Source organism: Prosopis cineraria, unplaced genomic scaffold (assembly GCF_029017545.1).
Source record: "Prosopis cineraria cultivar Desert tree isolate PC_DT_omini unplaced genomic scaffold, ASM2901754v1 PC3, whole genome shotgun sequence".
Classification (NCBI taxonomy): domain Eukaryota; kingdom Viridiplantae; phylum Streptophyta; class Magnoliopsida; order Fabales; family Fabaceae; genus Prosopis; species Prosopis cineraria.
The window spans coordinates 1,272,613-1,299,771 of record NW_026555334.1 but is presented as its reverse complement, the minus strand read 5'-3'; the positions used below and the strand labels follow the sequence as shown (position 1 = coordinate 1,299,771).

The window sequence follows — 27,159 nt, the reverse complement described above, 5'->3', positions numbered from 1 at the left end:
AAATCCATTGGTGATAAAATGGGAAAATGGTTAATGAAAATTATTGAAGTAGTAAGTAAGTAAATCTTAACCTATTATGGAAAAATAGTTACAAGACATTTCCTATCTGGTCATCTAAAATTTAGATATAAAATTGATTATATACAAGAACAATTATAAATAATAACTAAGCTAAAAGGGACCAATATATTTATTAAACCAAACAAACAGACATACAAGGTCATGATACAATTGCTTTCCAATCCCTTTTAATTTCTGATTTTTCTATTCCTCTTTATTTTTATCTTCAAGTGCATATATATAATTAGAAAAATATAAAACATATAATAATAATTTGGATTAATGAAGAAATTTACTCCTAGAATAATGAAGAATATTTTAACAAAAAATAGACTTGGAGAAAGAGCATATTGTTGTGAATATTTTAATAATCATAAGAAAAAATTTATATACTTAGTCACATATATTTAAAGTGCTTATTTCTAATTAAATCAAAATATCTGTATTTATTATAAATTATTTATTCTATAATAAATTTTTATTATTAATATATTAAAATTCACATATCTTGATTTAATTAAATGAAAGTATATTAAGTATATAAAGGTAAGTATATAAGTCTATCCTATAGTCTTATATCTCTGAATGAACTTTTACCGTTGTGTTCTTAAAAAAAAAAAAATTTATTACCGTTGTGAAGTGAAGACGTAAAAGGGCCTAACGGTCACTAAATCACCAGTCGTAAAACGCGCGCCTCTAGCATTACTGACTATCTTCTTCTGGGTTCTATCATGACCATCATTTCTCATGAGAAGAATCATATCTCGGTGAAGCCCACAACTTGCAAGGTAAAATTTTCTTGTGTGTTTTATCCAATCAATGAAGTTGGAAAGCTTTAAGGTTGATGTGTTTCTTATTTTCTGTCTAGGAGTTGGTGACAGAGGATATCTAAATCTGATCCTCGAAGGATGGATGATGATTAAAGAGGAAAGGAAGTGGGTAAACTGTGGATTGCTGAGAGGAGACCCCAAGACAGCGAAATGAGAGTCGGATGAAATCAATATCTCTGATACGGAGGCGATCTTGGCAATTCAGAAGAGCCTGTTGCCGATAATTGGAGAGGCTAGAGCGTTTCTCTTGGTGAGAAATAGTGTGCAGTGGCGGGGACACCTAGCGGATCGCTATTCGCTCCACTGAAAGCCCAAGGAACAGAAATCAATTTTAGATCCTCTTACCGGCTGAGATAAGTGGATTTCATGGTTCAAATGTTTTTAAATTTTTTAGTGGTACAATTTTTGAACTGAAAATTATTTCCTCCTCCCCTCTTGTTTGTTGAACGTTGGTCCAAGAGAAAGAAAGGCTCTTATTTGAGGTTTCACCAGCATCCACTCAACAATCGATTCAGGTAATTTTTCATAACTTGATCACAAGAGATTTAAACATTAGTTGGTCCGTATGGGTTCTGTTATCTATGCTAGATATCTAATAGCCTCTAGGGCATACTGTATGGCTCTTCTTTCCTTTGCAAACAATGGGAGAGAGGATGATCGGGGAATTAGAGATATGCTGACTTTGTGATTGATATATTAATAGACATATTAAGTATTGGGACTAGCAAAGTTAGAATTGAAGGAACTTGTGTTGACATTAGAAATGAGAGTCAAGTTTGAATTCTCTCTGAAACATGTCTCTGCATATGGCTATTGTGCTATTATGAGCCTACAATTGAATACTTGGCTACTTCAAGATCCCTTCTGTGACTTATTGATGTCATATAAAGAGTTACGGAGTTTATTCATCTCTTATATTCCCTGTTCTGATGTTATGTGATACTCCCCTGTTGAATATATAATAACACTGTTACATTTTCTGTTGCTTTCAATTGTTGTTCTATAAATATACTTTGCATGCTATGTGAACTAGATATATTTATAACTTTGTCAGGTATATGCCAATTTTTGTTTTTGCCTTGACTTTTAAAAACTTGCTGTCAATAGAAACATTGGGTTCTCAAAAGGTTGTTAGAGTTGTTCTGTCCCTTTGTGTTAGGTTGTTAGAGTTGTTGCCTTGGTGATGTAGATGCCTATGAACTTTTGTTAAGGTCAGCATTTAATCAACTATGTTAAAAATTAGTTGAAGCTCCGTCACCAGTGGGCAAGCCACCACAAGTTCTAGAATCAAAATCTAATCCTAGAAAGAGGAGAATCTCCAAATATATCTGAATAAACTTCATTCATACCGCCAATAGTTACAAGAGAGGGTATTTGTAACAAGACAAAATAACTAAATATAACTACCCAACCTTATCAATAAAAAACTGACAATAACAACATATAACTAACATAAAACAGTTAATAAAAGCAATAAAATATAAAATATCACATAAGACTGCCACCTGCCTAGAGTATACCAACAAGGAACGTTGGTTCCTATCATTAGCCTCCCTTAGGAGAATAGCCTTGTCCTCAAGGCGAAAAGAAGGAAATTGTGCAGCAATCAGGTCATAAGCTTCCTCGTGAGAGTGATTTTTTCGCTGAACAAGCAATTCCGAAAGTTATTAATTGTCCACTGTTTATACACAGACATCAAGAACTTGATCTGGTTTAACTTGTAACTGCCAATCATCCGATATAGGTAATGGTGGCAATGAAGTATGAGAAATTGATCCGTGGGCCAACTTGAGCAAAGAGACGTGAAAGACAGGATGTATTCTTGCAGCTGGAGGGATCTGAAGCTCATAGGCAACCTTGCCAATTCCTTTAAATACTGGATAAGGACCAAAATGCCTTGCGAAAAGTTTTTAATAACGCCTTTGCGCCAGTGAACGTTGACGGATATGGTTGAAGCTTTAAATAAACCATGTCACCTGAAACAAATGCAACATTTCTTCGCTTAGAATCTGCTTGAGGGTGAATCGGATTGTCCCTAATAGTACTTATTAAAGCATCACATTTCAAGAAGTACTCCTCAAGGTCATCAATTCTAGTTTGCCCTTCAACATAAGGAAGAAGGACTGGAGGCTCTTTCCCATAAACTACTTTAAATGGAGTAGATTCGGAAGAAGTATGGTAACTAGTGTTGTAAGAAAATTCAACCCAATGTAGGAATTGGCTCCAAGATTTAGGATGTTCTTGGGAAAAACATCTAATGTGACCTAACCAATAATACAACAGAAACACTAAATTAAGACAATAACAGCACTAAATATGAGAGGAAAATGCTGAGGTTTTTTATAATAATGAGCTGAATGGATCGAATCAGAGTTACAAGGACACTCTCTGATTCTGGCAAAAACCCTATTTCCTCTATAAAATTAAGATAACTCCACCACTAGATTTCAAGCTTCAAATACAAGTTCCTTACCACTGGCATTCGAGAGGCCAGTCTCTCCTCACAACTCCATTCTCCTCTCCTCTCCCACTCTCCAAGCAAAAGACTACTAATACCTTCAGCATGGCTTACACATGGCCCATACTACCCAAAAGATTCTAATCATGACAAAAGATCACAAGTTACTGTTCTTTATGGCTAGGGACTGACGGATAAGTCCTTGGACCAGTTAGAGTATTTCCACTAGAGTTATTCCTCCCCTTTGACTTCCTTTGATATGTCTTAGGAAAATAATGGGCTCTATCATTACCCTCTCTTAAGAGTTTCACCTTGTCCTCAAGGGGAAAAGTTGGAAACTGTTAGCAAATCATTTCTGCACATTCCCAAGAATTCTCAAATTTTGGTAAATCTTGCCATTTAACCAACACCTCTCGCTGTCCGTTCATAAGCTTGTGAACCTTTCTTATATCTTGAGGCTGCACCTGCAATTCAAATTCATTAGAAAGTATTGGGGAATGGAAGGTTGTACCACAGCAACTAAAACTGTTTGCTTTAGCTGAGAAACATGGAATACAGGGTGAATGCGGCAGTGGGTGGGAGTTCCAGCTTGTAGGCCACAGTCTCAATCTTTTCAAGAACCTTAAAAGGTCCGTATAAACGTGGGCTAAGCTTCTCATTGTCCCTCCGAGCCCAGGTTTTCAATCGATAAGGTCGAAGTTTCACATAAACAAGGTCCCCCACTTCAAAATGCACATCCCTACGATGCTTGTCAGCTTGCACCTTCATTTTGCTTTGAGCCTTAGCTAAATTTTCTCGTAATTGCTCAATGATCTGATTTCAAATCTGAATCTGTGTATTCACATCTTCTACAGCTGAGGGTTCGCCACTAAATTTTAAAAAAGTAGGAGGATCCCTTCCATACACTGCCTTAAAAGGTGTCATGCCCGCCGCACTATGGAATGAAGTATTATGCCAATATTCAGCCCAAGACAACCATTTAGCCTATTGAGTAGGCTTCACATTGGCAAAACAACGCAAGTAAGTTTCCAAGCTTCTATTTATCACCTCTGTTTGTCCATCAGATTCCGGATGGTAAGATGAACTAAGGCAAAGTTGATTTCCAGCTTGTTTGAACAATTCTTGCCAAAAATGGCTAATGAAAACCCTATCTCGATCTGAAACTATGGTTTTAGGGAAACCATGTAGCTTCACAACCTCAGCTACAAACTTTCAGCAACATCCTTTGTAGAAAAAGGGTGGGCAAGAGGGAAGAAATGTGCATATTTTGTGAGTCTATCCACCACTACTAGGATGGTGTCATACCGCTTTGATTTGGGAAGCCCGGTGATGAAATCCATGCTAATATCTTCCCAAACACTTTGAGGAATAGTTAATGGTTGTAACAGACCAACAGGAGTTAAAGCGTGATACTTATTCTTCTGGCATACCTCACAACTTGCCACATATTGCTAAACATCCCTTTTCATCCCTTCCCAATACACTACATTGGATAGCCTCTTGTAAGTCCATAAATAACCTAAATGCCCCCTATCGGAGAATCATGGAACTCCTTAAGTAGCAAGGAAATTCTGGATGAGCTTTTTGGTAGCACCAGTTTGCCTTGTAGTGCAGGCAGCCATGGACCACGCTGTACCCTTCCACCCTATTTTTATCCGTGATAAGTTGCTGCAGAATTTTTCTCAATTTTGGGTCAGCTTGTACCTCTTTTTCCCAGTCTTCTACATCATTATATTGCTATAAAGAAAATGCCAGCAATTCCAGTGATTCTTCTTGTCTGGATAATGCATCAGCAGCCCTATTCTCTTTCCCAAGCTTGTACACAATTTTAAACTTGTGTCCCAATAATTTAGAGACCTATTTCTGCTAGTTTTCTTCCACTACTCTTTGCTCTAACAAGTATTTCAAGGCCTTTTGATTTGTATGAATGATGAACTTATGCCCCCAAAGATAATGCCGCCGCTTCTTAACTGCCATGACAATAGCCATGAGCTCCCTTTCATAAATGGAGCATTGTTGTGCTCGAGTAGAGAGTTTTTGGCTATAGTATGCTACAAGTCTGCCTTGCTGTGTTAGAACAGCCCCTACCCCAGTGCCAGAGGCATCGGTTTCTAACTCAAAAGGAAGGGTAAAATCAGGCATTGCAAGCACAGTTAGTGTGGTCATAGTTGTTTTGAGTTTTTCAAAAGCTGTTTCTGCTTTCGTTGACCATTTAAATGAGTCTTTTTTGAGTAAATCAGTGAGAGGAGTCTTCCCATAATTCTTGACAAAATAAAGATAGTATCAGCTCAGCCCTAGGAATCCTCTCAAGGATTTCACATTCTTAGGCTTTGGCCACTTCATCATGCTCTCTATCTTGGCTGGATCGGCTTGAACCCCTTCTTTTAAAATCAGATGCCCCAAGTATTCAATCTTGGACTGAACAAAGCTACACTTCTTTAAGTTTACCATGAGCTGATTTTCTTTCAGGGCAGAAAATACTGTCCTCAATGCTTCAAGTGAGCGGTTACATCACTGCTGTATATAAGAACTTGCACAAATATTCCCTGAATACCTCATTCATCAAGGATTGGAAGGTTGAGGGGGAATTGGTTAATCCAAATGGCATCACCTTAAACTCATAATGTCCCTCACCTGAATGATGTTTTGTGTTCATCCCCTGCTTTGATTCGGATTTGATGGTACCTAGACTTTAAATCCAGCTTTGAAAACACTGTGGCTCCCTTCAATTCGTCAAGTAACTCATCAATAGCGGGAATAGGAAATTTATCAGGAACTGTAATTTTGTTTAATGCCCTGTAATCAACACAAAACCTCCAACTTCTATCTTTTTTCTTCACTAGCAATATCGAGCTTGAGTAAGGACTGTTGCTGGGTCGTATAATTCCAAATTTCAACATGTCTTTCACCATGTTCTCTATTTCATTTTTTTATAAGTAGGGGTATCGGTAAGGCCTGATATTTGGTGGTTGCTCCCCCAGTTTTATTACAATAGCATGATCCTTAGAGCGGGATGGAGGAAGCCCCTCAATAGCTTGGCAAACCATTGGAAAATTTTCCAATAATGTTTGAATTTTCGGGTTCAGAATTTCTGTACTTTCACTATTAATGGTCAGGCCATTATATTCAATCAAGAATCCCTCCCCTTTCTTCCTTACTGAGCGCATTAAGGATTTGAAGGTGGCTTGTGCTCTGGTGAGAGTTGGGTCCCCTTGTAGACAAACTTGCTTTCCTTTTTCACCAATCTTCATCGTTAGTCAGCTCCAGTTCACTCTCACATCACCCAGTGATTTCAACCATTCCATTCCCAATACAGCATCAACACCACTTAGGGGGAATGGATAAAAAGTCTGAATGATATTAAGCCCTTGTACCTTCATACAGAGATCCTTGCAACGCTTTTTCCCTTTCAAGGTAAAGCCATCGCCTACTGTAATTTTATACTTAAAAATTTCATCAGTAAGTAGTTTCAACCTGCTCTGCAAATCCTTAGCAATGAAATTATAAGTGGCCCCACTATCAATGAGTATGATCACTTTAGTGCCCACAAGGGTCCCTTTGACCTTTATGGTATGGTTGTCGCTGAATCCCGCCATGGAGTTTAAAGACAACTCCATCTGCATCTCTTTTTAGAATTCTCATTACCTTCGACTTCAAGTTCAAGTTCAGTTTCTACTCCTTCCTCCTCAAGTGTCCAGTCCGTTCCCTTCTCCATGATCAAAACTTAGAGATTTTTGTTCTTGCACTAATGAGTGGGATTATATTTGTCACCGCACTTGAAACACAACCCTAGTTCTCTCCTTCTTGTGATTTTAACATCAGATAGGAGCCGAGAATTGCTTCCTTTCCTCACTGCAGAACTCCAATTCGATGTACTCCCAGCCTTAGAATGCTCTATTTTTGCGTCAGTCCGCCTCGTGTTTTCTGTAGAGGAAGACGCTAATGTTGTCGCGTGCTTGCTACCTTCTGTCACATGGGCTACACGTGCAGAATACATTGGTTGGGCTGAATCAGATCTTGGCCCATAATGGGTGCGTTGGGCTCGAGTTGCCTTAGACTCCTTACTTTCAGCCAGCATTTGATTTCTCTCATCAATACACACGGCCACCTCTATCAGGTCTCTCAATGTAGTAGTTTTGGTGAGTTTCAGCTCAGCCTTAATTTCATCTTTTAGACTAGAATGAAAAGCTCCAATTAAGCATTCTTCTAAAGCTTCCCTTAATGGCGTTGACAATAACTCAAATTCTTCTACAAACTCAAGCACAGATTTCTCTTATTTAGCTGTGAATAACCTCTCGTACTCACCTCCTGGTTGGGAGGAATGAAATCATCACAATAGCTCTCTTTTAAACTCGGGCCAGTTGCTCAGTGGAGTCCTTGTATCGAGCCATTGGTACCGGTTTAAAGCTTTACCTTCAAGACATACCACAGCTGCCTCCAGTTTTTCCTGTTCTATTACAGAATTCACGTGAAAATAGCGTTTGACTCTGAAAAACCATCTAATGGGGTCCTCGCCTGAGAAAATAGGTAGCTTTAATTTTTAATACTTGCCACCTTTAATATCTCCCCCTGGGTTCATCGCAGAAGCCTCCTCATGATGATTTCCTTCTTGTTCTTCCACACGTGGCCCTGGTATCCTCTTTTCTATCTACCCCAGTGTTTCGGTAATTGCCTTCAATGTATCTTTGATGTCACCTACATCCTTAGTTAATACCCGAACTGTCTCCTTCAACTCCTGTACTTCTTGGTCAGCATATTGTACTCTCTCGGCTATAACTTCTCTCTCAATTTACCCAGAAATCTCACTGCTTTGATACCAAATAATGTGACTTAACTAATAATACAACAAAAACACTAAATTAAGACAATAACAGTACTAAATATGAGAGGAAAATGCTGAGGTTTTTTATAATAATGAGCTAAATGGACCGAATCAGAGTTACAAGGACACTCTTTGATTCTGGCAAAAACCCTATTTCCTCTATAAAATCAAGATAACTCCAACCACTAGATTTCAAGCTTCACAATACAAGTTCCCTACCACTGGCATTCGAGAGGCCAGTCTCTCCTCACAACTCCATTCTCCTCTCCTCTCCCACTCTCCAAGCAAAAGACTAATAATACCTTCAGCATGGCTTACACACAGCCCATACTACCCAAAAGATTCTAATTATGATAAAAGATCACAAATTAATGTTCCTTACAGCTAGGGACTGACGGATAAGTCCCTGGACCAGTTAAAGTATTTCCACTAGAGTTATTCCTCCCCTTTGACTTCCTCTGATATGTCTTAGGAAAATAATGGGCTCTATCAACATCATAGATAGGTTTCAAGATATCAATTGACAACTTTAGTTTGACCGTCGGATTGAGGATGATAACCATTACTCATCTTTAATTGAGTCCCACTTAAGCGAAACAATTCTTGCCAAAACGCACTAAGAAAGATGATGTCCTTATCCGATGTAATAGACTTGGGAATTCTATGAAGTTTCACCACTTCCTTACAAAAGGTAGCAGCCACTGTTTTGGTAGATATAGGCTTGTGTAAAATGACCGTACTTGCTGAAATGATCAACCACCACAAGAATTGTATCCATGCCATTAGACTTAGGGAGCTTATTAGCTGTAAATCAATAGATATATCCTCGTAAGTATGTTTTAGAATTCCCAATGGCTATAAAAGTCCAACAGGAGAAAGAGGTTGATACTTATTTTGTTGCCATATGGTGCAGTTTAAGATAAAAGCCTCCATGACCCTCTTGTTTCATATTCCTCCGGAAATAGTATTGTTGAAGGCGCTTCAAGGTTTTCAAAAAGCCTCCATGACCCTCTATAGGTGAATTATGTGCTTTTGCCATGAGTTTAAGACTCAAATTAGTGCATGATGGGATTACCATATGATCTTTATAATAGAGTTTACTTGAAGATATGGCAAAATGTGGATTCGTCTGTAAGGATGGTAGAATTGGGGCCGTAAATTCACCATTTTACAATTTTGCAATCTTAAAAGTTAGCCACATAAGGAATGATTAAAGCAAAGAATTGTGTTGAATAGGCGCATTTAGAAAGAAGGATCAACCCCTCGACTGGAACTGTCAGCCTTATCAATAATGGTAAACTCGAAGGATGGTAGTTTCATCAATAAACGCTATTGTTCAAGAGTTGTAATTCTTTGCTCTAACAAATATTTAAAGCTACAGTAATCACTAAATGCCTTTTTCCCTTACTAAATTACATTTTAGTGAGAAACAAAATGCCTTTTAGCTAAATTTGTAACTAAAAAATGACTTGTTAAATTTAGCGAGGGATTCAGTATTCGATTTAGTATTCCTCACTCATCTCTCGCTAAATATGCTTATATTTAAAAATAGTGATGGCTAAATCACCTATCATTTGTGTCAACTTGTGACATGTCGCTAACAATCTTGTATCTCGTCAACCAACATATCACCTATCATCTCGTGCCTCATCACCTTCTACATGTGCGACAACTCATAGTCTACCTCGCATCATGTCACTTGCTCCTTACCATATTACATATTCATTATGTTTATGTCAAGTCCAAGACTTCAACCCTTGATCTCTTACCTTTTAAGCCTTATTCTCTACTTCTTTGCTAATTGAACTAAAAGGTATCTACAGTCATTATATAAAAAATTAAATATATATTATTTAAATACACAAATATATTGAATAATATATTATAAAATAAACATATATATTAAATTTTATTTTGAATTATTAATATGTTAAAAATATTTATATTTTATTTAAATTATTCTTTATATTGTATCTTTAAAAAAGTATTTTATTAATGAAAATGAACTTAAAATAAAGAAAATATTAAATATTATATAATTTTATTATGAATATTTTAGTTAATTTTAAATTTAATTTTTATTGCCAAAAGTCATTTTTTGTAGTAATTTAGCTAGGGATAAATCCTGAACTAATTATCTTATTTTAGAGAGGGATTGGTAGCCTCTTGCTATTTCCCTCGTTAGTTATCTTATTTTAGAGAGAGATGGACAGTCCTTCATTAATTTTTAAGTCAAACTATAAGATGGACAATCTCTCGCTAAATTCCTTTGCTTTTGCATTTTTCTAATAGTAAATGGTCAATATGTACTTCAAACTTGTGACCTATTAAGTAATGCCTCCATTTTTGTAACACAGAATTAGTGCAAGTAATTCCTTGTCATAAATAGACTCATGTCTCTTTGAAAAAGATAAACCTTTGCTATAATAAGCAATTGGATGGCCTTCTTGTTGTAAGACAACCCCAATGCTTGTAGATGAAGCGTCACATTCCACAACAAAAGACTTAGTAAAATTTTAGAGAGAGATGAACAGTCCTTCGTTAATTTTTAAGTCAAACTATGAGATGGACAATCTCTCGCTAAATTCCTTTGCTTTTGTATTTTTCTAATAGCAAATGGTCAATGTGTACTTCAAACTTGTGACCTAAGTAATGCCTCCATTTTTGTAACACAAATTAGTGCAAGTAATTCCTTGTCATAAATAGACTCATGTCTCTTTGAAAAAGATAAACCTTTGCTATAATAAGCAATTGGATGGCCTTCTTGTTGTAAGACAACCCCAATGCTTGTAGATGAAGCGTCACATTCCACAACAAAAGACTTAGTAAAATCTGGAAGATGAAGCACGGGAATAGTAGTTAATACTTGCAGAAGCATTCCATTGAAAAACATCCTTTTTGGTCAAATCTATCAAGGGTTTTGCCAAATATCCACGAAGTTCTATCGATTACATTTTGAGGAATTGGCCAATTTTGTATAGCACTAATTTTTTTCATATCCATTGCTACTGACCCAAGAAAGATACTTTTGTTTGAGCAAATAAGCACTTTTTAGGATTAGCAAAGAACTCATGATGTTTTAAAGTTTGTAAAATGATGCAAGGATGAGCCGTGTGCTCATGGAAGTTGCTACTATACACCAAGATGTTATCAAAAATATGCAGCAAAAGTCCTAATTGGCCAATACACAATATAACTCAAAAATAGAAAATAGATTTGAGGCATATTAATGTTGCCTCAAGTCTCTGCCTACTCCCCTTTGGCCGTACCTAATTTTCCTGGAAATGTTAGAAACACGTAATGAGACTAAGGGTCCAAATAATCACAAGGTAATTTATAATGCATGTAGGTATGTTTATAAACAATTAAGGCATAAAAAATAACTAAACAACAAATAATAATTTACATGTTGTTAATCACAACATCACATATCAACAATCATCTCCCTTGTTATTCCTTTGACTGGATCTATGGATTGTCACAATAAACAAGATTCATTCATGTGACCAGACCTTATCAAGCTCACCAATGTTGAGGTGCAACCTAGCCAAAGGAGCAAAACTCAACACCAATCCATAGTTTCCCTATCTTCTATGACCTAGAGAGTGTTATATGTTCCAAGAGCTAACTCCAATCCTAGCCAAGGAAGGAGAAATACTGCCCTAAGAATGTGTAGGACAACCACTAGGCACCTAGCGAATATCATGATAATCATACACAGAATTATAGCAATAACTACAATCCTCATAAATTTTCAACATGTTTTCACTTATCCACATATGTACTCATCATTAGAACAACTCATTTAACATAAATTAATCTCATATTAATCATAGTATATCTAGAATATATATATATATATATATATATCTATCTATCTATGTAGGATAAAGGGACAAATTTAGTTATGAATTATTTTTTGAGGACCATTAGGTAACTCATACTATAAGGTGTGAAATAAACTTGAACTATTAAAAAAGGAGCATCATCTAGCGTCTCCCGTTTATTTTCAACTATTGTCCGTTTATTTTGCTTTGTAGGGCACATTAACATCCTCCTTAACCCTTTGGCTTCTCTTTCACTCTTTCACTCTCTCTACTCACCATCCATATCTTCTTTTTCTTCCTTCTTCTTCACCTTTAAACAGTCATCAGCGATACCTTCCATATGGCTTTATCTCACTTTGAATCTCAGAGAAATCATAGAACCTCTTGCTAGAAAAGTGGAGGAACTCCTTATACTTCTCTTCAGTGCTATTGGACTTCTTCTTAATCTACACGAGCTACAACACTAGCAGCCTCCTAGGCAAGATCTTTGAGAACACTAGACTTGCCATTACTTTGGCTCCCAATGACGATGACCTAGGGAAGATCCATGGTGGACTGGCTTTTGACCCGAGCAAAGATGTCTTGAAACTTGTTCACTAAGGAGATCATGGAGGAGCCAAGAGGAGCAAATGAGGAAGATGAAGATGTGGTGTTGGTACTAAATCTTGGTGAGATTAGGAAAACCCTTAAGCAAAGAATGTGAATATGGAAGAGAAAGAGAATAGCAGAAAATGAATGTAAGATTCATTGGTGTTATAATTTTCAGATTCCTTTTCCATATGGCTTTATCTCATTGCTTTTCAAAATTTTGATTCTCTATTTTAGCTTTTCTAGTTCTAGAGAGATGCTTCATCAACAATGAGTACTCCAACATTTTTTATGTGAGTTTTGGTTCAATCTCCTCTTGACCCTTCATGTCTTGGTTCTTGTTGTTATTATGTTGTAGTTTTCTCATAATCTCTTGTCCCTTTTGTTGTTGCAAAAACCAGATAAAAAATGACAAAAGGAAGGACCTGATGAGAGATAAAGAGAGGGTCAAGGAGGGAGAGAGAAGAAATAAATGGACATTAGTTGAAAATAAAAGGGGGGTGCTGGGTACTTTGTTTTTAATAATTCAGGATTTATTTTGTATAACCTCACAGTACGGCCAGTAGTTTTTGAAAAATAATTTGTGATACATATCTATATATATATATATATATATTTACTTGCCCAAAAAAAAAATTAAATGTGTGTAGTTACTTCTCGCCAGACAGAAACAACTAAAGTTACCTGAGCAAGCAAGCTCTTTGGATAGAGGGCAGCAATTACCGGAGATAATCTGCAAAATCACATCAACTCCCATAAATATTAAATAAATCTTCCAAAGTCCTTCTACCACATTTAAATCACATATTTATTCCCAAAAATCACATGATTGTCCTCAATTACCCTTCCAAGTGCCTTATTCCTTTAATTTTGAGAAAATTCTCCGTCACACTAGAAAATCAAACCATCAATATCTATACCAATCAAACAATTTCTTCAAAAACAATTAGTCCACAAAATCCTCTAGATTCATGTTTATCCATAATTAGAGATTGTGATTATAAATGAAAAATATCATGTCGTAAAAATATCCCATTTAGCTAGAACTGATCATACTTGAATACGAATTTATAATAGCATATTGCTTTTCTTTTTTTAATTAGCCAAAATCAATAATTTAGATTGGATACCAACTGGTTGTTAACCGAAAAAATAAGTCGAACAAAAAATTATATTGCAGAAGTAATGTGAAATGTCAGGCTGAATCATGTCAATGACATAAATCCCAATTAGAAACGAACCTCCCCCGCGCCGACAGTACTTTTAAAGTATTAAAATGTATGAGCTAAGTTAGTAAGATAGATTCCCCTTGAAGCCTATAAGTTCATAATTTAAATATATAAAGCGTTGTTGATTGTCTCCAAAAGAATTTAAATATTAATATGTAGTCTGAGTAGGTTTTATACAGCATTATTTCATAATTTAGGATTAAAGAACAATTTCATCCTTAAATTATAAGTTCAGAAGTATTTAAAACTCTAAATTAATTTTTAGTACAATATTTTTTTTTTACTTTTTAAAACAGTGTTATATTTCTCCCATCATTAACAAAAGTTAGTTTTGACAGTTAGTTAATTAAAAAATTATTAAAAAAATCTAAAAAATTATATAAAAGAACAATAAAAATTATAAAAATGATCAAAAAATTATAAAAAATGACCCAAAAGATTATATAAAAGGACCAAAAAAATTTCTTGATAATTTTATGTAATTTTTTATTAATTAATAGTCAAAGCTGATAACCATATGGGAAATATTTAATAACCATAGGGATAATTTTTGTAATTTTTGAACATTTAATAACATAAGGGTAATATTGCACAATTTTGAAATATAATGTTAAAGGAAAATATTGCATAAAAATTAAAAAACGAGTTCATGATCTTAAATTCTCTGAACCTATTATTTAGAGGTAAATTTATCATTTAATCCCATAATTTATTTATCTTGTTTTGTTTTAGAGTTCTAGCGCTGTGTGTGAGTACGTACAAGCTTAGTAGTTAGCTAGCTATAGATGGATCATGTAATAGGCTTTATTTAAAAATAATAAGTTAAGATTCTCAAACTAAAAATAATATTACTTCCGACACGCACAAATCTTCGCCCAAGTACCAAACTCTTAATTATATAGTATACGGCTACCAACATGGCTATTATATTAATTATTAATGCAACATGCAAAACAGATAACCTTACATGTATAAGTAAAGCTCACCTAGACAATTATTGACTTCTTTTAACTAATAATTTGTTATTGATTTATAATATTTCACAATTTTATATAAGAAATTATTTAAAAAAAAAGAAATCACCGAATTCTACTCATTTTGAAAATGTCAGCACACCAAACTGATAAATTTCTTTCTCCAACTTGTTCAGTAGTGAGACACACACACACACACACACACACACACACAAAGCCATGGAGCAGAGGCAAAATAATTTAATTTAAAAATTAATAAATTTATTTAAAAATAATAATTATATTGGGAATAAAATTGTAATAATATACATAAATTTTATCATGATCATTTTTCAGAAAATTATATTGCGCAATTTTTTATATAAATATGTTTATTATATCATATTTCCATCATAAAAATATTACACATCTAATTCAAATATTTTTTTATTTAGTTAAAAAATGTAAAATATTAAAAATAGAGGATGCAAAGTTATAAAATTTATATACACTACTAGTAATAGTAATTTTACAAGTAATTTTTCTTAAAGTGAGCGGTGTATGTTATCCACATGTTGACTCTCTCTCTTTCTGTCAATATATTGCAGTTTTATATTTACTATTCAACAGCATGTTTTTGCAAAAACGGAAATCACAATTACAACAATTACTAATAAATAAATGTAAATGTAACATTCATCGCAGAGATCGGTAGGAGGCGGATTCTTAAAGCAGCAGCTGGAACATGGGATCCACGATGGACACTGCCCGGTGCACGGTGGTCGGAGACACAAAGAAGAAGTACACCCACCATCGCACTTGTAGCTCCGGCACCTGAAACAAGGCTTGCAACTTCCATGGCACTTGAAGCTCTCACACCTAAAACATGGCTTACAGCTTCCAAGGCACTTAGGGCTCCCACACCTTGTGCATGGCTTACAGTTTCCATGGCGCTTCAAGTTTTCACAGTTTGAGCAAGATTTGCAGGTTCCATGACAGTTCAGGTTAGGGTTAGGGAGTATCTGCGGGCAGGGCTGGCAGTCGCCGCCGTGACAATTTGAGCTGTGGCGGCTTGAGCAGGGATTCAAAGGTACAATAGAAATGGAACACGTTTTGAGTTTGTCTTTGTCTTTTTCTTCCTTCTTCTTCTTCTCCTCGGGAGCCTTAGGTTTCACTTCTTCCACCGTGAGAACAGTGACAGAACTGAACTTCTTCCTCAGAAGCTTTCCCAGACAGACTGTGTCTACGTCTTCCCCGGTCACCACCAACTGATCTTTATCGTTCATGGACACCGAACTCACACCTTCAAATACACCATTAAATAAAAATGTTTTGATGATCAGTTATATTCGAACAAATTAAAGCCTTACAACTCAAAAAGTGTTTTGAAACATACATCTACGAATTACACATTAAGAAAGTATTCACATTTAAGTAGGAGGAAGATTTGGAGTCCAGGAAAAAAAAAAAAAAAGGCAGGAGGAAGATTGGAATCTATATCTTTGTAGAGTGTGATGGGTTATATTCTTACCAATTAACCTTTGATGATAAGACAATCATACATAAGATTAAATAACAAAAGATTAAATAACAAATTCACTGTTAAACTATACATCTATAAGTTTTTTAAGACTTTAAATTCATTTTTAGTGTTACTTGTTAATTTTTTAAAATCATATAATTTAACCTTTATCGTTAACAAAAATTAACTTTGACTTTGATAAGAAAATAACTTTAAAAATTATAGAAAATGACAAAAAAATTATAGACATTAACCCAAAAAATTATAAAAAATTAAAGGACTAGGAAAATTTTATTAGTCCTTTTTTATAATTTTGAGATCTTTTTTATATTATTTCTTAATCAATCAATGATCAAAGTTAATTTTTGTTAACGATAAAAATCAGATTACAGTATTTTCAAAAAATAAAAAAGAATATTAAAAGGGTCCAATTGCACCAACAATAAATTTAGAGTTTCAAATTCTCTTGGACATATAATTCAGAGACTAATTTATTTTTTTTTACCTATCAAATGTATATTTACTCTGTACATGTATATTGTTGTATTGAAACATATATGTAGACTTACCTTTAACGACAGAAACTATCTTGAAAGCCTTGTTTCTGCAAGTTTCACGCTCCATTTGGACCTTTAAAGTTACTTTTTGCTGCACATATATATCCATTTGGCATGTTAAAACTTAGTAGTTTCTCTTCATAAAATGAAATCTTGCGTAATTAAAGAACGTCTCAAGAAACTGATTTCAGCAGATATAACATTAATTATAATTAAAGAGATCTCACCTTCATCTTTGGTTTGATCACTTAATTGGAAAAACTAACAGCGACTTGTACACAGTTTGTTGTGAGAAACTGAATAATCCCAAGCCTTTCTTTGTTCCGTTCTTATGCAGAGGCGTCCCCCCCCATCTATACCTATCTATCTCTCTCTATATATATATCTCTCTCTCTCTTCGCCACTACACTTGCATTCATAGTTCTTGTTTGTTCTTGCATCACACCCCAAACAACTCATATAACATGGCAATAACATAGCTGGCTAGGGACTATAAAAATTGGACATATATATTGAGCCAATTTGATTATTTTTTATTTTGGTCAAGAAAAATGTGATTATTTTTTTATACTTTTCTATTGGTGACAATTCTTTTTAAGGCACAATTGAATATTAAATGTAAGTATCTTCTTGGCAAAAATTCAAACCTTAACCTAACCATAAGTTTGATTATAGTTAATATATGTTCTACAAAAAAAGATTCTTGGAGGCCAGATATTACACGGAATACTACTACATGCTGGTTTCAAATGATAAGAGACTTGTATCAGCTTAATCATAAGTTTCAAATTTAAGCTTGACCGTAAAATTGCAGTCAAAGATTTGATTCCCAATTAGATTTTGATCTTAGTTTTTCTGTACCTGTACCCATATTATATATATATATACACACACACATAAAGAATCCAGGTCCAGTGCATAGAGTACATGATGCGCATAAAATATTTTGTCTTCTTTTTTAAAAAAAAAAAATAGCGCACCAACATCCTTGAACCGACACTTATATATATATATATATATATATATATGTATGTATGTATATATATATGTATATATCTGTGTGTGTGTGTGTGTGTTTTTTTTTTTTATACATGAGCTAACTGATTACATAGATAAATATCAAATGATAGATAAATCTAAAATCATGAATAATTATCAATTAGTCAATCATCAATTACACCCCATCCTAAATTATAAAATAATTTGAGACAAAATTACTCAAACTAATAAAATATAATAATGATATTTTACAAACTTATTTTTTCAAAACAAAACTATAAATTTTCAAAAATGCTGCTACACACTAAATAATTACTCCCTGCAGTTCCTAATATAAGGCATTAGTAGCTAATTCATGATTTTCAAAAAATATTAGTTGAAATCTTAATTTCTTAAAAAAATTATATATTTTTAATTTTATCCTCATTAAATATCCTATATAAATACTTTAATAATAATAATAATTAAAATTTTAATGCATCATTTTCTCAAAAAAATAATAATAAATGAAATAAAGGTGTAGTTAAAAAAATTATAAAATTTATTCAATGCCACATTGTGATTCAGAGAGAGTAAGTTACAATATCATTTCAATTCTCTCTTTACTTGAAGGATAATATTGAAAAAGTATTATTAATAAAATTTTATTTTTCTTAAATTGTCTTATATTTAAAACAAAGAAATTTATTTAAAATTATTTTATAATTGGGGATGAAGGGAGTATTACACAAATCTTGTATATGCATTTTGATTGGTTGATTTTTTTTTTGTCACATATATTTTGATTTTATATTTTAAAATTATATTATGCAAATCTCGTTGAAATTTTTTGTCAAATATATTTTTATTTTATATTTTAAAAGTGCTGTAAAATGAATGTGATTGCGTATTGCCTTTGGAAAGGCGGGTATACATGCAGGGAAATGTGATAATCTGTCTCAAGTCCGAAGGGAAATGTGATAATCTGTCTCAAGTCCGAAGGGACTTATCAGCCAATGAGTTTTAAAGTAAAATGACAATTTTAATTGGGCCTGTTTGGATATTTTTTAGAATTAATTTTAAGATTTAAATTAAAACCATGATGTTGAAAATATTTATCCAAAACCCCTCATTTTTACAAAATTTCATTTTGGATAAGCTGACTGATGGTGGATGAAAATCTGAGACTCTCGTTTCTACCCCTCACGCCAAGCGTCTTCTCCAAACTACAAAGTCCCCTTTGTGTCAGCAGCGGTGCCCCCCAAAATCTGATTGTTGCTATTCTTCCATCAAAAAGATGATTTGACAATTGGAGGGTGGGGTATGGGAAATTCATTCCAGGAGCTAATTCGAATACGGCCTTTTCAATTTTTTTTTTAAATTTCAGCTATGTATTTCTTTTTGATATAAAAATAATCAACGGCCATTGAGATCCTTAGAGCATAATTTTTTTTTTGAATAAAAATGCCACAAAAACACTGTGCAGATATGTTATATCACGTCAGTATATAAAAATTCCTACATCTCAAGGAAGGAGCATCAAAGATTTGAATATTAAAATTTTTGATAGGAGCTTAATAAGCCAATCAGTTTGAGCATTTGTTTGCCTTCCCAAAGACATAATCAAAAGTGACTATCCAGTCTCTCATAATGAGGTCTTTAATTTTGTTGATAGTAGTAATTAACGGATGATTAATAGAGAACTCATTGCGTATTAACGTAAAAGCTTCTATGAAGTCAAAGTAGACATAAACTTTGTCTATCTTCTTCTCTCAACAAATGTTTAGTCCTTCCAATGCTATGGTGCCATCATGTTTCATGAATATCATAATGGATATATTTAATACTCCCTCCAATTTTTTTTTAAATTATTTCTATCAACTTCATCAATACTAATATAATAAAAGTACAAAAAATAAAAGTAAGTGAAAATTTAAATATAACCTTCAAGTAAAAGGCAGAAAGCAAATAAACAACATAATTTTTTTTATCTTTTTCTCTCTTATTTTTAAGGGTAATTTAGAGATTTCAATTTGAAACAAAATAATTCTATCAACTAGTGACTTATAAAGTGGATCAAATTATGCTTTTAGAATGTGACTAAGATATAAGACTGGAGAAGTATACATGTAATTAAATTTATCTCAAGTTAATATATTGTTTTATTTTTTATATAGATTAATTCTATTAATATTACATTATAAAAATGAATGTTCTGTATTGTAATTTGCACATTTAAAATTGATTCCAAAAAAATATTCAAATATCTTCAATTTATCAAAATTAATTTTAAAAAAATATTATCTAAACATCCTCACATTCAATTTTTTTTTTTCAATTGAAATCTAAACACACTCGTCATTGGTGATAGAAAATTGTGATTTTTTAAATAGTTTTAGTTATTGGTGGAACTACACTTGCTAATATTTATATCAAACTTGTGAATAATAGTGATAGAAAGTTGTGATTTTCTGAACCATTTTAATTATTATATTGGTAGAACTACATTCGTGAATACTTATACCAATTTTATGATTGTTGTTTTCTTTTATTTTCTATAAAGGTAAAAATATTATTTCACTTTAAAACTTATTGACAAATAAGTCTCTTGGGACAAAGGAATTATTACATTTTATGGGATTAAATTGTTATTTTTTTTTAGAGAGATTTATCTATTATTTCCTCTTTAAATATCAATTTTTAAGTGTTTGTTCTGCTGAGACTTTCCTAACAGCCTTTCTTCCAAGTAAGCACCAATGCATGATCAGAGCTTTTCAAATCCCATCTAGAAGGGAAAATATCGCTGAGTGATTCTCAAAGTTTATGGAAGAATATTAATTCTCTATTTTAACTGGTAACTAACTCAATCTACAGATATATATATATATATATATGCACATATACTTTCAGCACACGATATCAAAGCAGAGGCTATAGTTTCTCATTTCAAAGGATTAAATATATTTTCAACTTCTTATAAATATCCAATTAATTTTTTTTCAGAAAGACTTGATCATAAAATTAAATCTTGTTATTTTTAGTTATTTGATATGTGATTTCACAATGTTGGCATTGTTTTCCCCCCAAATTTCATGTACTCTTGCGGGTGTTAGTGCTTTATACAAACAACATGGATTTGTTTCTTTGCCAATGTGCCTGTTCGAATTTCATCCATAGTCAATTGTAAAGGTTAAAATTATGTTTTATAAAAATATATTCAAATATTCTTGTTACATGTAAAAATTAATTATGAATATAAAGTTATATTTTCCTAAAATTATTCAAACACCTATTATATATATCAAAATTAAGTATGAATTTAAAATTATAATTTTTTTAAAAAATATCTAAACACCTTTATGTTAAAATTAATTATGAACCCTTCTTTGGAATAAAACAAGAATATGAGAATTGATTTCTTTTCTTTTCTTTTCTTTTTCCCGGCTGGAAATCATCCTTCACTCTTTCTTCTCTACCGTGAATCATCCTTGGAGTCATAAAAAGCATCGTGGAGCCATTTTATTCACAGGTCTTGGGGTCTTTTTTTTTTTTTTTTAATTCTTGCATGGACTAATGCTTCATGTCATTCATTTTTTATCTAATAAAAATATGTCATATTATATTAATTTAATCAAAAATAAAATTTAATATTATATTATTTTTAATGACTTTATTTTTTGAAGAAACATTACTATAAAATCATTCATATATGATGTCTATTATTGGATGATTATATATGCAACCATCTAATAAGTAAAAGCGAAGAAATATGTTAGATGGTTTAAAAAAGCACAAGACTTATATTTTCTTTTTTGCCAACTTGTATATCCTGAATTTTATATGCTTAATATACTTTTACCCAATTAAATTAAGATATATGAATCTTAATATATTAATAATATGAATTTGTTATGAATTAAATAATATATAAAAGATACATATATTTTGATTTAATTAAAAATAAATACTTTAAGTATATAAAGACAAGTATATAAGTTTTTCCTTAAAAAAAATAACCACCCAATATACATATATTGGATAGTTATGTATTTCAAAATTTTAATATTAAATACTTCCTCCATTCAAAATATAAGGTATTTTTTAAGCAGTTTGATATTAAAAAATATAAGACATTTGAATAATAGAATTAGTTTGAAAATAGGTAACTATTTTATTGAGGGTTAAGATTTGGTTAAAAATATCTTACATTTGAAGGAATATATATTGGATAGTTAAGTGATACAATCATCCAATATATTATGGTTGTATGTAATTTCGTGTCTTCTATTCACTTTATCATCATCAATATGAAAATCAATTTACATTTAATTACGACCATTTGACATGCTATGGTTTTATCAAACAAAGTATGAATGTCGAATGAAGTGGTCAAGAATTTTTGAATCTCTTTTTTTTTCCCCCTTTCTAGTTAACAAGTCGTGTTATGTATCATGGCCGAAAAGGCTTTAGATAAGTGGCCGAAAGAAAGAATGGCTGCAGCATCACTATCATTGCCGTTGGACGACCCTTGCTCATCATGGTGTTGGGTTGTCATCTTCATCACCAACAAAGGTTGCAACTGCAAGGTCACCGAAGTCGTCCTCTCATCGTTCTGTTTTGCAGTGGCTAAGGACATAGAAGGTCGGCCAGCATGGGTAGGGTTCAAGCATCAGGGATCCAGCCATATCATAAATTAAAAAAAAAATCTAGGTACTAGGCAAATGAGTGATAAGACTCATTTTATTGAGAAGCTAGGCCTAGTTTAGTGATTAAAAAAGATTTTAGATAATGAATTGGGTAAAAAGGTAAAAATACCTGCAAAATAGTTATTCAATGACATCCAGTATCCTAACGTAAAGAAAAGAGTAAACTACTCATAACGTTATATGGATGGGTGCAAAAGTAATCAAACTGTTAATTTTAACCTAACACTGTAAATTTTGACTGTTAAATGCTGATTATGTATGCCACATATCAGTCTTTGCTAGTGTGAACTAATAAAGGGACAAAAATACCCATGAAGTTATCGGCCAAAAACAAAAATACCCACAAAGTCGTCAGTTAGAAGCAAAAATACCCATGACATTTCCAAAGTTGGTGCAAAAGTGACCAATCCATCAAATCCCTTAAATGTTGACCGTTTAGCTGACATCTAAGTGAAAGTTGACTATTTTTTGCTGATATAGATAAAAAATATTCTCAGATAAAATTCTTTGAAGGTTAATCGATCATTATATGAATATCATGTTAGAAAATTTCATTTTGACCGAATATCAAATTAATTGCTTATTTCTTTGCAATAATGGTGAAAATCATTTAAAAATTTTGAACCTATCACAAATGAAATTGCTTAAGGTTGTGACAATGTTTTTAAGGTAGGGTGATGTTCAGTCTCAATCTTTGATTGTGTACAATCTATCTCACTATGTTGAATCTTAAGTTTACGAACAAGAAAAATGAGTGGAGAAGGAGGAAGGAAGAGAGTGAGATACGTGATAATGGAAAGAAACTATGTGTCACACCTGAAAATACGATGCGGACAGCCTACTTCTGGCCTTCGAGGCAAGAACCAATTGGAACAGGAGTCGCCACCAAAATTTTAAGGAAAATCTTAAGAAACCAATTAAAAGAGAACAAAGATGAGTATGGGAAAGGTGTTAGGCATCCCACAACACGTATTCGTGAAAATGATTACCTGAAGTTTATTGTGTTAAATAAATATAATTTTAAAGTTATTTTAATTATCCCTTTCTTATTCATGTGTTTTAAAAAATGATAATAATAAAGTAAAAAATATTTATTTATTTATTTATGAGGGAGGATTTGACTCAGAATTAGACTCTAAGACCTACGTACCTGTGATGGAGATCAAAGTCCATGTAATTTGGGCTTGAAAATTATTAGTGAAAATATTTTTTAAAGAAAAATTAATTAAAAATAATTTACCATTTTGCAAATAAAACCATTTTCTGAAATTTGAATATGTGTGTTTTAAATTGTAAAAGTAATTTTAATTTTAATTATTTTTTCAATTTTTAAATTTTTTCCAAATAAAGAAAAGAAAAGGGTTTAAAATTATTTTTTATTTTTTTATATTTTATGATTGAAAACTTAATTGCTATATTTGTAAAGCTTTATTGGCTCATACGATAATATAATTGTTTTAAATATATATGGAGATTCTGAAATCTCACATGATAAAAAAATTTAGTAACTTAATTAATTAATTTATTTATTTTTATGTATACTTTTAAGTAAAATAATTTTTTAGCATGTATGTACATATACATTTTTTTTCAAAAATCTTAATCATCATATCTGCAAAGCCTTATTGACTTATATGATAATATAATTATCTTAAATATCTACAAAGATTCAAAAATTTCACATGACTAAAAGATATAAATGGTAAATATGATAATTTAAATACATTAATTTGATTAATTAATTTTTTCCAAATTGTGTATTATACCATTATTTACAAAAATCATTTATTTATTATAGATATTGAGAATCACTACATCTGTGAAGATTTATTATCCTACACGATAATGTGATTAATTTAAGTTTCTATGAAGATTCTTGAAATCTTACATGGAACTTAAATAACTTATTAATTGGGATTATAAAAAGAGAATTAATTTTAATGATGGGCCTTTAAAATCCATATTAACATATAAGTTTTACTCTCATATATGTAAAACCTTATTGATTTACACTATACGAGATTATCTTAAATATCTGCAGAGATTCAAAGTCTCACATAAATAAAGGATTAAATAATATTCACTTTAAATTTATTTTAATGTATAATTATACAACGTATATTTTTAAATATAAAAATCTAATCATTATACCTGCGAAACCTTGTTGACTCACACGATAGTACGATTATTTTAAAGGTCTATGGAGTTTTAAAAATCTCACGTGACCAAGAGATCTAATTAGACAATATAATTATAATGTAAATTTATTAATTTAATTAATTAATTATAAAAAAATTTATTATTTTATTTACAAAAATTCATTTATTTATTTACCATATAAATTGAGAATCACGATATCTGCAAGAATATATTATCCCACACGATGATGTGATTAATTTAAGTCTCTACAGACATTTTTAAAATTTCACATGAGACTTAATATTTATTATAAAAAGAAAATTAATTTTAATAATGAGCCTTTAAAGCCCATATAAATACATACAAGATTGATCTTCATACCTGTGAAATCTTATTGATTTACACAGTATGAAATCACACTAAATGCCTATGAAAATTCTTAAAATCTCATATGACAAATAGATAATTGAAATATATGCATTTGCAAATGGTGCATAATATTATGATTGGCTAAAGAATTTATATAATAAAGGTAATAGAAAGAATAAAGAAATAAATTATTTTGATAATTCACTATTCTTTCAACTTAAGGATATATTCTTTAAAAAAATCCAGATTTGGCCTAATGCTTGGCTAATATTCAAAGAGAAAATAACGTGGATAATGGCACCAATATCTGAACGTTTAAACTCAGAAATATTATTCACATGACAACACTGCCACCAATCACCCAATTCACTTTTAATTAAGAACAAATTGATATCTCAGCCTAAAAAAAGAACGAGATATGAATTAGGTTTGAGTTGGTCTAACAATAGAATTTTCTTCAATATTTGAACTAGTGTCATTATGGGAATAAATCAACACTAACTCAAACATAATTAGAAAAGTAGTAAGAATTGTATTTAGGCATTTTCTTTCAAGCTGAACCCAGCTAAGAGCGCATGATACATGCTTAACAGCTAAAATGAAAAACATCAATTGCAATAGTACAACTTAAAAGCTGGATGAAAAAAATAGGAACATCTATCCTGAATGAAAAGTTGATCTCTATTATAGCTAAACTCAAGCATTCAACTCTCATCTCCACTTCTAAATTGCCCAATATCCACTCTACATGAGTTTAAGTTTATCCATTAGGTTTATTAATTATCTTTAATCTCTCAATATTATTAATGAGCCATTAAACTCTTAATAATGGCATCACGCTCTTCCAACCACCCATATTAAATGCAAATTCAGATATTTATAGTGCCCAACAACTTAAAACACCAAAATTCATTTACTTAGGTCTAAATACTCTAAACAACTCCCATCAACTTTATTTAAATTAATAGGTTTGGACCCATAACCCATATAGACTGAAATCACTATCATTATCTAAACTCTAACTTAAATCCTTAAAATAATGGAGGAGAAAAGGAGAAAAAGGGTTTAGGAATCTTACTTTGGATGATTTGAAGCTTCAAACCTTCTTAAATCCTCTCTTAGATCGTGCTCTAGCAGAGTTTGGTGCGTCTCTTCCTTTTTCTCCTTTCTTCCTCTCTATTTCTATCTCATTTTTGTGACTGATATTTGCAAAATTCACACCGTGCACCGCGATGCATGTCCCCATACGCCACTACATATGGTACAGAGAAGGCAACTCTCATTTTATAGCCTTATAAGTTGCGGCATGTAGCATAGAGACTTTTCAACTTGTTTTTCTTCACTTTTTAGTCCCTAAGTGACCCAATTTCACTTTAGACCTAATTATACTTGAAAATTCAACTAAAAACACTTATTATTCTCCTCTAACTACACACCATGTTAACTTACTTAATTATCCTAATTAAGCTTAGTAAATTATGGAATTAAAAATTAAGATGTTACATATATGATGATTAATCAACATTTATAAAAATTCACTTGGGAATATTTTTTGTCTGCATCAGTGAAAAAATAGTCAACTTTTACTTAAATGTCGACTAAACAATCAACATTTAAGGGATTTGATGAATTAATTACTTTTGCACCAACTCTAAAATATTATGGGTATTTTTACTTTTGGCCAACAACTTCGTGGATACTTTTGCTCCCGGTCGATGACTTCGTGGATATTTTTATCCTTTTATTAGTCTATATCAGTAAAGACTAACACGTGACATGTACAGTTAGCATTTAATAGTCAAAGTTAACGACGTTAGGTCAAAGTTAACAGTTTGGTCACTTTTGCACCCCCTCATGTAACGTTATAGGTATTTTTATTCTTTTTTCTTACTTTAAGATATTGGGTGCATCTGGCTAATTACTTTATGGGCATTTTTACTCCTTTATCTTGATGAATTAGTATGTGGCAAAGTTGGGAAAAATTACTTTATCGGCTTTGAGTTATATAAATTGCACTGCACTATTTGTATTCAATTTGCAACTTGTTTGCTTTATTTCTTTTAAAAGAAAAGTTATCCTACTTAAAGCATGACTGGCAACGCTAAAAGTAGCCCATATTTA

General features: G+C 32.1%; 1 protein-coding gene and 1 long non-coding RNA gene across 6 annotated transcripts; one reads left to right on the top strand and one right to left on the bottom strand.

The window, feature by feature from the left end:
- Nucleotides 1-752: 752 nt before the first annotated feature.
- On the top strand, nucleotides 753-16,109 carry LOC129304998 (uncharacterized). 5 transcript variants are annotated; one of them, XR_008591840.1, is made up of 5 exons: nucleotides 753-848; nucleotides 929-1,405; nucleotides 12,318-12,734; nucleotides 12,823-12,878; nucleotides 15,473-16,109. It is a non-coding gene; the product is annotated as an uncharacterized LOC129304998 (long non-coding RNA). The 5 variants fall into 5 exon arrangements; XR_008591841.1 differs by lacking the exon at nucleotides 15,473-16,109 and adding an exon at nucleotides 12,987-13,139; XR_008591839.1 differs by having other exon boundaries at nucleotides 12,318-12,878.
- On the bottom strand, nucleotides 15,330-17,298 carry LOC129304997 (uncharacterized). Its single transcript, XM_054944892.1, has 3 exons — nucleotides 17,074-17,298; nucleotides 16,859-16,937; nucleotides 15,330-16,070 (listed from the first exon to the last, which is right to left on the bottom strand). Exons 1-3 carry the CDS (start codon nucleotides 17,077-17,079, stop codon nucleotides 15,391-15,393), a joined length of 765 nt encoding a protein of 254 aa, XP_054800867.1. The 5' UTR covers nucleotides 17,080-17,298; the 3' UTR covers nucleotides 15,330-15,390.
- Between the last annotated feature and the right edge of the window lie 9,861 nt (nucleotides 17,299-27,159).

What these genes read in the sequence shown, in the direction of transcription:
- LOC129304997 (XM_054944892.1), bottom strand. An exon ending in GATAGTTTCTGTCGTTAAAG is followed by an intron (nt 16,071 to 16,858) that starts GTAAGTCTACAT and finishes GTGTATTTGAAG; the next exon opens with GTGTGAGTTCGGTGTCCATG.